This window comes from Corvus cornix, chromosome 15 (genome assembly GCF_000738735.6).
Source record: "Corvus cornix cornix isolate S_Up_H32 chromosome 15, ASM73873v5, whole genome shotgun sequence".
NCBI lineage: Eukaryota > Metazoa > Chordata > Aves > Passeriformes > Corvidae > Corvus > Corvus cornix.
Window position 1 is genome coordinate 2,103,669 of NC_046345.1, and position 13,768 is coordinate 2,117,436.

At 52.0% G+C, this 13,768-nt stretch overlaps 1 protein-coding gene across 1 annotated transcript in view; it reads left to right on the forward strand.

Annotated features, from left to right (window-relative positions):
- Positions 1–13,768, forward strand: part of NCOR2 (nuclear receptor corepressor 2) — a 228,201-nt gene that overhangs the window by 104,628 nt on the left and 109,805 nt on the right. Inside the window, exon 5 of the mRNA XM_039561371.1 lies at positions 9,230–9,409. Coding sequence (XP_039417305.1) covers positions 9,230–9,409 — 180 coding nt within the window. The remainder of the gene's footprint in view (positions 1–9,229; positions 9,410–13,768) is intronic.

Consider the following 13,768-nt stretch of genomic DNA (forward strand, 5'->3'; position numbering starts at 1 on the left):
TGGTGCTGGGGGATGCTGTTTGCTCGCACCTTCCTGCCCCTCCAGCTGGGGATGGCGCTGGGCATGGCCGGCACTGCCCCCCGCCTGCTGCCGCAGGATGCATTTTTCCTGATGGAAAACCAGGCGGAGCAGAGAAGGAAATGGCTCCTCAAACAAGCGGCGAATGTCGAGGCAGCCCCTTCCACGTGTCTGCACAATTATTAGAACAATAAAGCATTGAGCGCAGCCGGCGGCCGGCTCTGATGGATGGTGCAGCTGACGGCTGCTGTGCACCACCCGTGCTCCTGTCAGCACGGATCCTGCCGGGCTGCTGGCCGTGCTGTGCCGCCTCTGCCGAGGCACCGCCATGGGAGCCGCTGCCAGCAGCTGAGGCTGTGGCCCACATCCCCACCCGTGCGTGTCCCCAGGTGCCACCGGGGCACCGCTGCCCGTGGGGTGTTTGGGACAGTCAGTGGATGCGCTGTGTGCGGCCTTGGGGGATGTCAGGGTGCTGCTGGATTCCTCAGGAGGTGTTGTCCCCGCTGTGTTCCTCATGGTTTTTACAGCCGAGAGGTATTTGATGTCCCGCTTTATGTACCTGAGAGCACAGCCAGGAGGAGCCTGTACACTGGGTGACCCTGAAGGCATTGGAGTGAGGAGGTGGTGACACGGAGCTGGCAAGCAGAGCTCAGTGGGTTCCTGTAGGAGCAGTAATCTCAGTTTTGTGAGCTGACACAATTGGAACAGGAGTCGCTGGGGTTGAACAGGGGTGTGGTGCTGGGACTCATCATCCTGTGCTGCATGTGTTGTGAGTGCCAGGGGAGTTGTTGGTAACCTTGGCTTGGTGCAATGGCTCTTGCATGCAAGAGAAGGTCTGGGTTGTCCCACAACACACGTCAGCCACTGCTCAAACCATTTTAGATCTTGCTTGCATTTCCTTTCTCCATCAGTCAATCTCCGCCTCAGTGGGCAGCTCAATCTCCAGGATTTGGGGAAAATAATTTTGGATGATGGCTGGGAGGGAGGGAGGGAGTGTGAACTGCCTTTAAGTGTGTCTCACTTGCAGCATTAGTGGTTAAATAGAGCTGTCTTCAATCATTCCCTTCCCTCCCCTCTAAATTTGATTCCCCTTCAAGCCAACTTCCCAATATTGATGTTGTATGCCATCCTGATTAACTCCCAGACAAATCCCTGCTTCACAGGGCTGCTGAGTGCTGCCCTGTGTGTATCCCGCTGGGATGTGTGTGGCTGAGGAGTCCCTGCTCCTCCTCGGCCTCCTGCCTCCTCCCTGGCAATAGGAGGAAATTTAAATGTTTCTGAAGAGCAACATTTCCATTTCAAAAGCTGTTCGTTCAAGTGCGTCTGGAGTGGGATTTCTCTCCCCCACTCCTCTCTGAATGGGAGCTTTAGAAGTCTCATTTCCTCTGCTTGATAACACCAGGCTGAGAAGGGCTTTTGTCTTTTCATTTCCCCTCAATTTTTTATTTTTAAATCAGTGAGGTTTGGAGAAGCTGCCGTGGTGGATTTTCCCTCCCCCGTGTTTGTCCATGTGCTGGAGGATGCACCTGGCATCACCCAGTGAATGAGCTGGAGCTTCCTGGGGCACAGCCGGAGCCGAGCAAGCCCCACCTGGGAGCACCCTGTCTGGAAGCAGAGGAGGAGGTTTGCTGCCCTGTCCGTGCTGTGGAGCTCTGTGCTGCCCTTCTTGGGGCTCTGATGTCCCAGCACCCCAGGACAGTGTTGGGTGTGCTGGTGCTGAGCCTGGCTCAGGATCCGGCCCCGTGTTTCCAACACATGACGCTGCAATGGCTCCAGTCCCGCTGACTGGTTGCCCGCCTGCTTTTTTGGCTCATGTAGCTCTTCCAGTTGGCGTGAAATTATATATTTTTGACGGGATGCTCAGTGGAGAGCAGATGTAAGCGGATGTTGTGCCCGGCTCCCACTTGTGCAGGACTGATGGGTGTGGATGTAGGCACTGTCCCACCAGGGCAGTGGCATTTGTGCTGTTCACTGGAGTATTGCACTGGTGTAAAAAGGGACTTCTTTCTGCAGAAGCTTCTACAAAACTCGAGCTTGCTTTTCACGTGGCATCTAGGGCTGGAGGGCTTTCTACCTGCTTGAGGGACAGCTGTGATTTGGCAGGGGCTATTCCAGCATCCTCTGTCAGAGGGAACTTGCCTTCTGGGATTAACATGGACCTTGATGCTTCATCCCTGCCTGGTTGACGTGCTGGAAAGACTCAGAACTTGCTTTACTGCATGTGGTAATTAAAAGAGGATGGGTGGTATAGCCAAAAAAAAAAAAAAAAAGAGGCTAAAGCTTTCAAAGGCATGCAGAGAGTGTTCCGTTCCCCTGAGGTTTGTTGGGTTAGGTGACAAGGTGCTTCCTAGGCTGCTGCAGGAGGTTTGGGGATTGTACCTGTACTCCCCAGGCAGGGACCCTCCCTGCCTCCCTAAAGAAACTCCCTGAGCAGCAGGCACATGCAGAAATGCAAAAACAGGCCCTGGTGATTATTTAGAGGTTCCTGTGAAAGCTGCCCGAAGTCAGCGAGCCCCAGGGAATGCGAGGGAGGTTTGAGCCCCAGCAAGGAGGAGCCAGGCTGTGCCATGAGCTCCCCATTACCTTAAAATGTAGTTCTGCAGCCGGGGGTGACCCTGCTGCCTGGCTGAGTGCCAAACTGGGCAATTAAAAATCTCCCTCCCTGCTTTGGCATTTCATGTACTCGGAGGCGTTTTTCACAGTTTGGTCCTTTTTAAGAAACTTCAAACATGTGCTTGCGTGTGCAGTGTCAGCACTGGTGGCTGCTGGGTGAACAAATTACTGAAAGAGCATTAAAGTTGCAGATGGAGGAGTGGAAGAGCTTGCTGCTCTGTGGGCTTCTCTGACAACCTTACCTTGTCCTCCCCTTGTTTGCTGGAAGCAGCAGGACCCTGTCTTGCTGTGCCTGCCCCTCTGTTCAGTGCCTGGCACAGGCTCTGTCCTGTGCTGAGCAGGTCACTGGCTGCATTGCTCCATCCTTATCATCTGGTGGGTGGTCTCAGGCTTTACCTGCCCAGACCATGCATTTATTCACAGCTCTTTTAGGGCACTTGCCTGGAATGCTCCACACACGCCAGTATGGTCCTTCCAGCTCAGCCCTTTCCTTCCCTTTGCAGAACTGCAGGCAGAGTGCAATACCTCTCCTGGAGCTTCCCAGAACCAGGACCCCATTCCACTTGCCTGCTCAGTTCCAGGTCATTCCCTTAGGGCAAGCATCAAGATGAGATTTTTATTAATTTTTTTTTCTTTGACTTGGACACTTTTTCGGTGTTAACAAAAGGCAAATCGCTGGCAGAGAGTCTTACCAGATGTATCAACTGTACTGAAGATGCTCAAAGAAAAAGTTCCCAGAATCTTTCTGAATGTTGCAGAAAGGCATATTTTCTTGTAAACTTGTTCTTGGAAGTGACAGAGTTGTTTTGGATGAAATTCACTGTTTAGGAAAAAAAAAAAAAAGAAAAAGAAAAAAGACTAGAAATGCCTGAAGCCGATATTCAGCATGGAAAATTTCAGTCCAGACAGTCACTGTTTGAACAAACTTAAGGTCAGCTGAAAATCCAGGGATGCAGAATAGGCAGTGTTGGGGAATTCTTAATGAGAGGTGGAGCAATTAGCTCCTCGTTGTAATGAGGAGATGGGTAGGTGAGGATTCATCACTCCTCCAAGTCAGTGGGGAGCGTTGGCATTCAGTGCAATTATTATCCACTAATGGGGAAACGCAGGAAGGGAATGGAAGGCACAGCATCCATTTGTCAGGGTAATGCCTTCGGCGGCTGTGGGAGTTTGCCTGAGTAAGGTTTTCCGGATTTGACCCGTTATTTTGGGCTGCCTCTGAGTCCATAAGCCGTGTTCGTGGTGCTTCTGTGGAATTCTGCAGTCCTGCGATCCAGAAGCAGCGTCTGTTCACTGTAACACCCTGGAGAGGCTCTTTTGAGCACAAGCAAGTTTTGCAAGACCAGATACAAGGCTTTGGTTACTGCATTTAACTGAGGCTCTGGCTGGCGAGGTTTTACCACCCTCGTAAATCTGCCGGGGATGGGGGGAGTGTGGGGAGGGAGGGGTCAGCATTTGGTACTGGTTTTGCAATTAAATTGCTTCAAGCTGTTGAAACACTGGGGAAGTTTTTTGACCTACTTTCGTGCAAGCTTAGAAATTGTTGGGATGTTTTCTGCTCTGTCTGTGTGGAATTCAGCTGGATTACAGAGGAAAGGAATTTCGTGGGCCTTCTCGTAAAGTCAGATTTATTTTAAAAAAAGAAATTAAGTTTAAGAAAACCTGGCTTTGTCTTCAGACAGCTCCTTGGTCTCCAGCTTCATGAATTCCCATGAGAGCACGTACTGGGCTGCATCCAGTGAAAGCGATCCCTGTTCTGCACATGCCATGGAGCGTGGGGACGGAGGAAGGAGGTGGGTGATGCCTTGGTCCCACACCTGGCATCCCAAGGGAGCACTGGCTGGCCTTGCAGGGGAACACCCATGTGCTCCTGGCTGCTGAACAGCACCACGGGTGCTCCCTGGAGCACACACGCGTCTCCCTCGTGCTTCGGCAGCCCTCCGAGCACGCGGGGACGCAGCCCAGCGAGAGCCCAGCAGTATTTAAGAATTAAACCCTCGTTTGACAGGCCAGGCTGCAGAAAGAGCCGTTAGCACAGCAGATGGCCATGAACAAAAGAATTGCAGTAACTCGATGTACTTCTCACTGCTCGGGCTCCCTGACTTTTTGTACTCGTGCATCTCCCTGGGGAAACGAGACATTAGTTTTCAGCTCCGTAACGTTTTCCCTCTGTCAGTGGTGTCATGCTGGGGCTTAAGATAGTTCAGAATGTGTTGGACAGTTTTCCAATTAAAAAAATAAATTCCTTTAGTCTGCATTTGGCTCACTTAGGAGTTTTATATGCATGTTTTTACCTGGAAACCTGACAGATGGAGGAGTGGGGTGTTGGTTTTCCTGCTCTGTTCCCGTCCCGGGGAGTGTGGGAAGCCCTGGGGGCTCAGTGTCTGCTCAGAGTGTGATGCTGCTCATCCCTGGGCTCCTGGACAGGCAGGACGAGCTGCTGGCTCTGCCCTGTGGTGCACAGCCCCACCTGCATGGGGGTGTGGGAGGGGTGGTGGCTGGAGTGCTGGAATGTTCACTGGCTCAGTGCTGCTGCGAGAGGCTTGGGTGGTGGAGGCATCCCCACAAGGAGATCCTCTGATCTCACAAGTTCATATGAGGTTTTTTGGGAGTTAATTTGAGCACAAATTGAGTGGCCCCAGCCTATCCTGCCTGCTTTGGCAATCTTCTCCAGCCCACGAGGACACGAGATGTGCGAGTGGGCAGGAGTTGAAGATAACACCTCTTAATCCCTCCTGGTGCTCCAGCAGGAAATGCTGCTGCTGGCTGATAATTAGAAAGTGAACAGACTGAGGAAGAGATGATGTTGGCAGCCCTAAATCTCTGTCCTGGACTTGGGGGAACATCACTAATGATCTGGATTAGAAAGGCAGAGAGAGACCCAGGTTTACCGAAGATGATATGTAGGGCAAACACCGTGTGCTGTGCTGGAGATCCCGAGGGTTGTCCCAGGCAAGTGGCTCCCTTCACTTGGGACACACTGATGGGGTGTGGAGATTTGGAAGCTCCACTGTGGAATTCTGAAGAGGCAGCTGATGCAGTCAAGGGATCAGCAAGGTTAAAATGCGCTTTGCAGCGAGAGTTAGGTGCAGATGGAGCAGAGCTACCGATCTGCTGCCTCCTGAGGGTGGGAAGCAGCCGAGAAAAATGACCCTTCAGGGAGGCTGGGCTGCATCCAGCTGTAGGTGCTGAGCTGAGGCGTGGCACAGACGCCCTCTTCTATCCCTCCAACGCACATGACTTCCCTGTGAGTATCACAAGCTGGGTCAGTAATGCAGATAAGCAGGTGGAGATGGGCTGGTGCAGGTTCCAGTGTGTCCTGGCACCACGGTTGGTGTTCCCAGTGTAATTTTTTCTTGTGGACCAGATGTCGGTGTGTCTGAAGGCAGGGACATCAGATTTACCTGGAGACTTACTTGCTCTTCAAGGCATCAACAGGCAGCTGGCTTATCCTTTTCCTACCTCTCTTTCTCACATGTTTTTAAAGTCACTGCCTAATAGCAAATAGCAGGCTTGCTCCATTATCTGTGTTGGGGATTTTTATTCCTAAGCGTGTAGAGGAAACCCACCCCAAAGCCTGGCCTTGCTCTTTGACAACCTCCTCAGTGATAATTGTTTTCTTCAGTGCCAGCACCTCCTCTTGCTGCGGGGAGGTTTGTGCGGCCTCTGCCCCCCACACACCCACCCTTGTTATCATATAAATCACAAAACAAGGCCAGGGATAAACAGGACCTGCAGTAGCTGTTAGCCATGTGTAAAAACAAATCACATGGAAACAGCATAATTACTGAGAAAAAAATCAACTTGAGTAATGCAGTAATTGTTTTCTTCCCTCCAGCAGATTTATTCCACCTCTCGCAGCTCTTGCTGCTTTGGAAGTCTGTGACTTCATGTTGATGAGAAGAATTTCACATTTCACACTGCACTTTTTCAGGATATGACACTGTCTAAAGCAGGGGAATATATGTTGAGGGTTTCTTGAGAGCTGTAGGAAGCAGAGCACTAGTTGAAATATCTCTGACCATTGGGGTCTTCCCCACGCTCTGAGTGGATTCTGGTCTTTGCAAACCACTTTCCAACCCACTTTTGTGATTTAGAAGGGCTTCTTTATACCTTGCATAAATCCATGAGCTCTGCTTTTTGGATGTCACCACTGCACAGACAAGATTTTTTTTTTTTGCCTTTAGTTTTGGTTTTTCCTTCTTTTTGCTGCTTGTTATTTTGTTGATTTAGAGAGGTGCTTGTGACATGACAGTGCCCAGTATGTGAGGTCCAAGGACGTTGCCTCTCTCTATTGCTGTAATCATCTCCTAATACCAGATGATGGTGATGTTTGTGCTGTGACTTGCAGCTATTTCCCTTACTCAGCTTTGCTGCCCTTTTGCTTCAGATTCCGCAAGGTGAAAAGATAAAAATGTATCAGGAACCAGGTTTCCAAGGGGTTTTGTGCCAAGCAGAAGATTAAAGATGCCCTGTCTTGCATATTGGCAGATGTGAGAAAGTGTCATTTGTTTCATGTGCACAGAGAGGAGCCTTTCTCTCCTGCATTTTTGGCAGGTAACTTCCTTTCCTTCAGAAAAACCTACCCACCTACAAGCCACTGCCACTTCCCTTTCCTGTACCTTAATCTGAACGAGATTTTATGAACACCTAATTTATCTTTCGGCTTCTTGTGGTTGTCCTGCTCCTCGTGACTTGAAAAAAAAAAACCAAAACCACAAAAAAACCCCAGTTGTGGAGAACACAAAGCCTTCCCACTGCAGCAGACTGACCATTTTTGATGCCTAATGCTGGGAAAATAAAACAAGATGGGATCTTCTCTTGAGGATTCTCCAGAAAGCTTTCATGTTCTTCTGGTTTCTCTTCTGAATGGATGCTGGATACAACCAGCTTAGCCTTTCTGGTGCCTTTGTGTTCCTGGGGCTGGATGGGCCCGAGGCAGGACAGTGAGAGCGGGGTTTTGGGGTGCTCCTTTGCTTTCTGTCCCTTGATGGCAGCAGTGGGAAGGGCACTGGTGCCTCCAGGCTGCACCCAGTGGGGACAGGTGCCGAGCAGTGCCAGGGCAGTATCTGCACACTCACCACGTTCAGCATGAGCTGCAGCACAGCTGGTGAGTAACCCAGAGCCATCATCCAGTGCCTGGTTAGATGGGGGAGCACAGAGGGGTTCCCAAGCCACCATCCAGCTCCATCATGGCAGGAGGACCAGCCTGGGCTGAGGGTCAGCCCTGGCCTTTCACCCGTGGCTGTGTCAGCACAGAGGGGAGGGTGCTCAGCACCAGCTGGTGCAGAACAGTGTTGTCTTTGTACAGGGCTGCTGTAATGAAGGTAGCAAAGTTGTGTGAACTTCTTCCCTTGTTTGCCTCCCCCCATCCCTCCCGTTCCCTCCCTTCCACAGCAGCTGCAGTGTGCTGGCTGCCCAGCCTGGCAGCGGTTTAGGGTTACAAACGGAGCCACCGCTCCCCTTCTCCCCCTCCAGGAAGAGAAATCCATCCACTCACTAAGCAAATGAATAGATAAACTTTTAATTAAGGCGTTGGGTGGCTGCCAGAGAGGAGTGTCCTGGGTCAGGGTAGCTGGTGGTGTGCCGTGATCCCCGTCTGTGTGGCCGGTGGCTGTTAAACAGCTGCTTCATCCCAGGTGCGCTCATCCGTGGTGGGCAGGCTCATCCAGGCACGCAGCTTGTGTTGGCAGAAAATGGGCTCCTTTTCTTGGAGCTGGAGAGGGGAAGGGCGGTGTGCAGGAGAGGCAGCATGGCTGCAGGATGCTCCTGGGATGCCGGCTAGTTGGGCTCAGCAAAGTTGTTGCACTGCTGGCGGCAAAGCTGAGCGTTTCCATGTGTTTTCCCTCTGCCCTTAGCGCTGGGCCATTAGAGCTGCTCCCTGTCACAGCCACGGAGGTTTTGGTGATTTCTCCAGTCTCTGACTTGAAGGGTTTTGTTGAGCTGAGAGCCTCTTCACCGAGAGTTTGAAAAACATCAGTTCGGTCTATTTTTATCTTGACTCACCTATTCCATTTCTGTCCATATATGGATGGATGCATTCAACATCCAACACTCAAGAGTATCCCCAGAGTTTTGGAAGAGATGGAGGAAGACCTCCACGAAGGAGCTGGGAGCCCTCTTTCCTCCCAGGGGCTGCCCTCATAGCCCCTTCTCCTTCCGCATGGTTAATGCTGCTTGTCTCTGTGCCTGTGTCTGAGGAGGACGTGACTGTGGTGTCTCATTTTTGCAGAGAAGATGTAGCCTTGAGCCCTCTGAAGGGACAGTGGTGCTGGGAGCTGCTGAATATGGATGGGTTTATTGATCCTGTAAGAACATGAGCAGCACTCAAGGTGGTGGGAGCCTCTGAGGCTTTGTCAGGAGGAAGAGCTGCTGTCATGTCCCTGGGAGAATAACCTGGTTCTCTCTGGAGATGCTGGAGGTTGTGGAGCGCTGTGGTGATGTGATCTGACAGCTGGTACTCCCTAGTCTAGCAGGTTTTTTTGAGGGTTTTGTGTATTTCAGAAGGCTGGGAATGGGCCAGGGAGCTGTGGGAGGATGAGAGAAGGATCCAGAGTCTCCTGGGAGAGAGATGATCTGGCTGTTTTACGCTTCCCAGGATCGTGGCCTGCCTGGCAAACTGGAGCCCGTGTCGCCCGTGAGCCCTGCTCACCCTGACGCCGAGCTGGACCTGCTGCCCGCCCGGCTCTCCAAGGAGGAGCTCATTCAGAACATGGACCGCGTGGACCGCGAGATCACCATGGTGGAGCAGCAGATCTCCAAGCTGAAGAAGAAGCAGGTGAGAGGCTGTGGTCTGGAGGGGGACATGTGTCCTTGCTTCTGCATGGTGCCACAGGCCCTGTCCTTGCCTCTGCATGGCCACAGAGGGGGGGAAGTAGCAGTGCCAGTGCCCCAGGATCATCTGTGTCCCTGCTCCCTGTCATGACATGGGCGGTGTCTGCTCTGCCGGCAGTCTGGAGCTGGTAGTTGCAAGATGAGGGAGGGAGCTTTGGAAACCCAGCTTGTAGGCTCTTTGCATGTCAGAGAACCCTAAAGGGAGAAAAATGTGTCCTCGGTGACTTGGCAGTGGATATGTACAGGTAAGCAGCAGAGCTGGAAGCACAGCCTGGGTCATCCGAGTCGTCTGTACAGCCCAGCGTAGCACAAGGTCTTTTCTTTTTCCCTTCCAGCAATTGTCTCTCCCCAGTGCTCTTGCTGCCGGTATTCAGTACTGGCCTGTTTAAAACATTGCTGCAACAACCAAATGGCCCTTCCAGTGCATCCAGTTCCCTTTCTCTGGGGCTTTCCTGCTCTGCAGCCATGAGCAGCATCTGGTCTGGCTCCAGTCAGGGCTGTGCTTGAGCAGGGATTTGAATCTGATCTTCCTGGTTGCAGCTTTACCCTGCACAGGAGCGCTCCCCAGTAGAAGGATGGCCCACTCGGTGTTGGCCTGTACATAATTACCATAAACCCGTTAAGAGATTAATATGACAAAACCTTCAGGGATGTCTGTGAAAAAACCCACAGACTTAAGGGCTTTCACTTCTTAAAGCAAACCACTTCTCTGCCTCTTTCTTTCTGGTTGTTTTATTTCCTTTGCTTGGGGTGAGTTTCTGAACTCCCTGATGGCTGCTAATCCCAAACTGCCCAAGAGGAGTGACCTTTCCCAAGGGGTTGCAGCTGCAGTAGGAATTTGGGAATGGAGCGAAACCTCTACTTGGGCAGTTTGTTGAAGCTCCTCGAGAATGAGCATGCACTTGATCTTCCCCATCTATATTTTCCCTTACCAAACACTGACAACTCCAGCAATCCACTGCCTGACTTTTCAGGGATGCTGAGGAGCTGCTGCTGATGCTGACAGGAGCAGCATACGCTCCTTGCTGTTCAAACCAAACTGTCCTTCCGTAAGGAAATGGGGTTTCTATTGTTGGCTGCTCAGTTGCTTTATTTCTTCCCTATGAACAAATTTTATGATTCTTCCTGCCCACAAAAATGCTCTGTTAAATGGGGAAGAAGGTAAACGTGGCTGTTGGCAGTAAAGTGTCCCCTCCCTTCCTTTTATTTAATTTTTTTTTCTTTTTTGGCACATGGTGGCAAAGTCATGGTAGCAAAACTGACCCCCCCAGTATGGCCTCCTTCCCCTCTGGCTGGAGCCGTCCCCCTCCCGGTCCTCCAGCAGAGCTAGCACATCTGGGAAGAAGTGTTTTTGGAGCAGGGGGTCCTGTCTGAGATGCTCCAGGAACGTTTTGTGCATCTGTGCATCCGAGCTGTCAGTGCAGGAGGACGAGTGAGGGAAAGCAATGAGCCTGGAACAGATACTGCTCCTGCAGGAATGTCAGTGGAGCAGGGGAGAAACTGTATGCAGCCGGAATATCCTAATGCTTTTCCCCTCTGTCTTTGGGAGGCCTTCTCAGGGTAATTAAATACATTTGTATGGAAAGGCTGTGCAAAAAAAAAAAATCCCAACCAACCAACCACAATCCACCATCTCTCTCTTTCTGATTGTTCCAAAAATGGCAGGGAAGGCTCTGCCTGGACTTTGCAAGAAGCAAACGTCTTCAGCAAGCTGAGAAACCTTCCCCAAACCCTGCACACCCCTGGCAGGAGGCCACCTCCGTCAGCCATCCCCCGCTCATTCATGCGCCATATGCGCTTAAATCTCTCGCTGAGTCCTCTCTCCCGCTCTTCCTGACAGGGAAGGATAATCCTTATGCATTTATTCCTGGCAGCGGTACCGGGGATCTGAAGGAGAAATAAACTGCTGGGCTGTTCTCCGCAGTGGCGCCGGAGCCTCCCTGGGCGCTGAGCTCAGCGAAGGGCTCTCCGGGAGTACAACACTCCCACCTGGTGATGGAGGTGGAGCCGGCCGGGTGGAAGAGCTCCAGGGTTTCCCCTTCCATCAGGCTGAGTTTCCTGTGTTCTCCCCTTGTCTCTTTGAAAGTGGTTTTCAGGGATGCCCGGTGGCTGGAAGGCTCTGCTCTCCCTGGGCAGGTGGAGCATCCCAGTACCCAGGTGATGGCAGCTGGGTGCGTGTGTAACATCCTTGGCTTCATCAGGCAGGTGTCTCCAGCATGGGGTGGGGCCTTCCTGAAATATCACCCACCTTCCCACCAGTGCTGCAGGCTGCAGTGGTCCCTCTGTAGCACATGGTCCAGCCAAAGGGTCTCTTTCCTGGAGGGGGCACCTCTTCCACTTGGAAATGGTTGGCCTGTGGGTGCTGTAGGAGCCCGGGCTATGGCTAATGATGGCATCTTGAGTCCCTTCAACACTGCTGCCCTGTCTTGCATTTGGGGAGAGTAGGGAGGTCTTGGGCAGCCACTGCTGGGAGGAGGGAGGGGGAGTGTGGAGCCGTCAAGACTCATCTCTCATCCCTCTCTCTCCCTGTAAAGGTCACAGTCCCAGCCTGGCTTTCATGGCAGACCTTTAAGAAATCCATTTTGTCCCTGTCTGGGAACCCTGACCTATTTTGCTTTGCCATTTCCCACGGCTCCCAGGAGTAGCTGTCGTGGGCTGCAGTCAGGTGTGCTGCCTCCAGCCCCTCCTCACATCCTTATCCCAGCATCTGGCCCTTTAATACCCATACAGTGCTACGCCACAACAAGCAGAGTTTAATTCTCTACTGTATTTCAGCTATAATTAGATTTGTATTTTTTCTTCTAATGAGATGTTTTTAAAGAGCCTCCACTTAGTGGCAAACTTTCGTTTCCTGATAGGCCATCAAACCCTCTTGTCTGAAATCCCTTGCTACACACCCCACCACTTGGCAGAATTTTTGTGGGTTTCCAGAACAATGCAGCCAAGTTTTGGATACATAGACTTTTTTTAAAATGCAAATATTTTCCCCAAGAGAAGTAGAAGATGTGTCTGATCCTTTCTGCTGGCTCGTTCTTTGGAGTTCTTGGAGTTTATCCCATGGGAGTGAGGATGTGTGATAGGGTGCCTTAGGAGGACACCAGGGAAGAGCTGGCAGCTGGAATTGCTGCTTCTGTGCCAGGGCTGATGCCAAACATGGCTTTGCAGCCCGTGGTTTGAGCTCTTGTCCCCTGTCCTGTGGTTTGGGCCACCTGAGAACAGCACAGGGCTCGTGGCTGTTCCCATGGTTGGAGCCTTCGGTGTGCCACCATGGTGTGGCTGTGTGCAGGCAGGAAGGGATGGATCCCTGCAGTGCTGGGGAAGGTTCATCCCCTTCCAGGGTGCAGATGGTTCAAGATGGGCGTTTCCTGGCTGTTCTCACTCGTGGCTGGAGTACCTCTAAGGCTATTGGCCATGCCAGTTTATGGGACACGGACTCTCCTGCCTCTGCCAGAGCCTGCTCCCCACCCACCCTGGCCATCAACAGCAGCTTTTCTGGCTGTACCTTGGTGTTCCCTATACTGCTGCTTTTCCCTCTGGGGGGAAGGGTATCCACCTGTGGGGAGGTGGAGTCCACAGCATGGGGTGCTTCATCCACTGAAACACAATTTTAGGAGTGTGAGTTTTCCTGGCCAAGCCATTAGACCTGTCTGGGTGCTTAAGTGCTTTCTTGGGCTGCATCCTCCTGCCCTGGTGTGTTAAAGGTGTCATCAGCAGGAGCAGAGATGACGGGGAGGAGGAATAGGTGCCCATCTTCTTCTCAGGCCAGCAGCTGTAACTGCCTGTGGGAAGTCAGTGGTGTGCTCGCCTCTGGTGCAAGCCAAGTCCCAGGTGCATTTTCTTCCTAGTGCAAGACTCCCTCGATTTTCCTCATGCTTCAACAGGGGATGCTTTAGCTGCAGGAAAAAACTACAAAGATTTGGAGATTCAGGACCAAGCAGGGAAAAAATCCTCAGCATTTTTCGACAGCCGCTCCCTCTCCCGTGCCTGTGCTGCCCCGCAGCTGCCGCGCACGGCTGTGCTCTCCCTCCTCGCAGGCTGGCCCCAGGAGGAGCCTGGAGGAATCTGTGATTTCCTCTTTCAGCTGAGCAGTTCCTCAAACTTACAGGAAGGGCTGGGATGTCTCCTCCTACCTCACAGTGTTGGGAGAGTCGGAGGTGCAGGTGGAATGCCAGGTTTACCTGCTGACCACGGTGATATTCCAAAGTGCAGGGGTGGCTGGTGCACGAGTCATTTAATCGAGAACAGTCATCCCAAGGCATGTCCTCTAACCACTCCACTGAAAGGTGAAGCTGAGGGTGGAGAG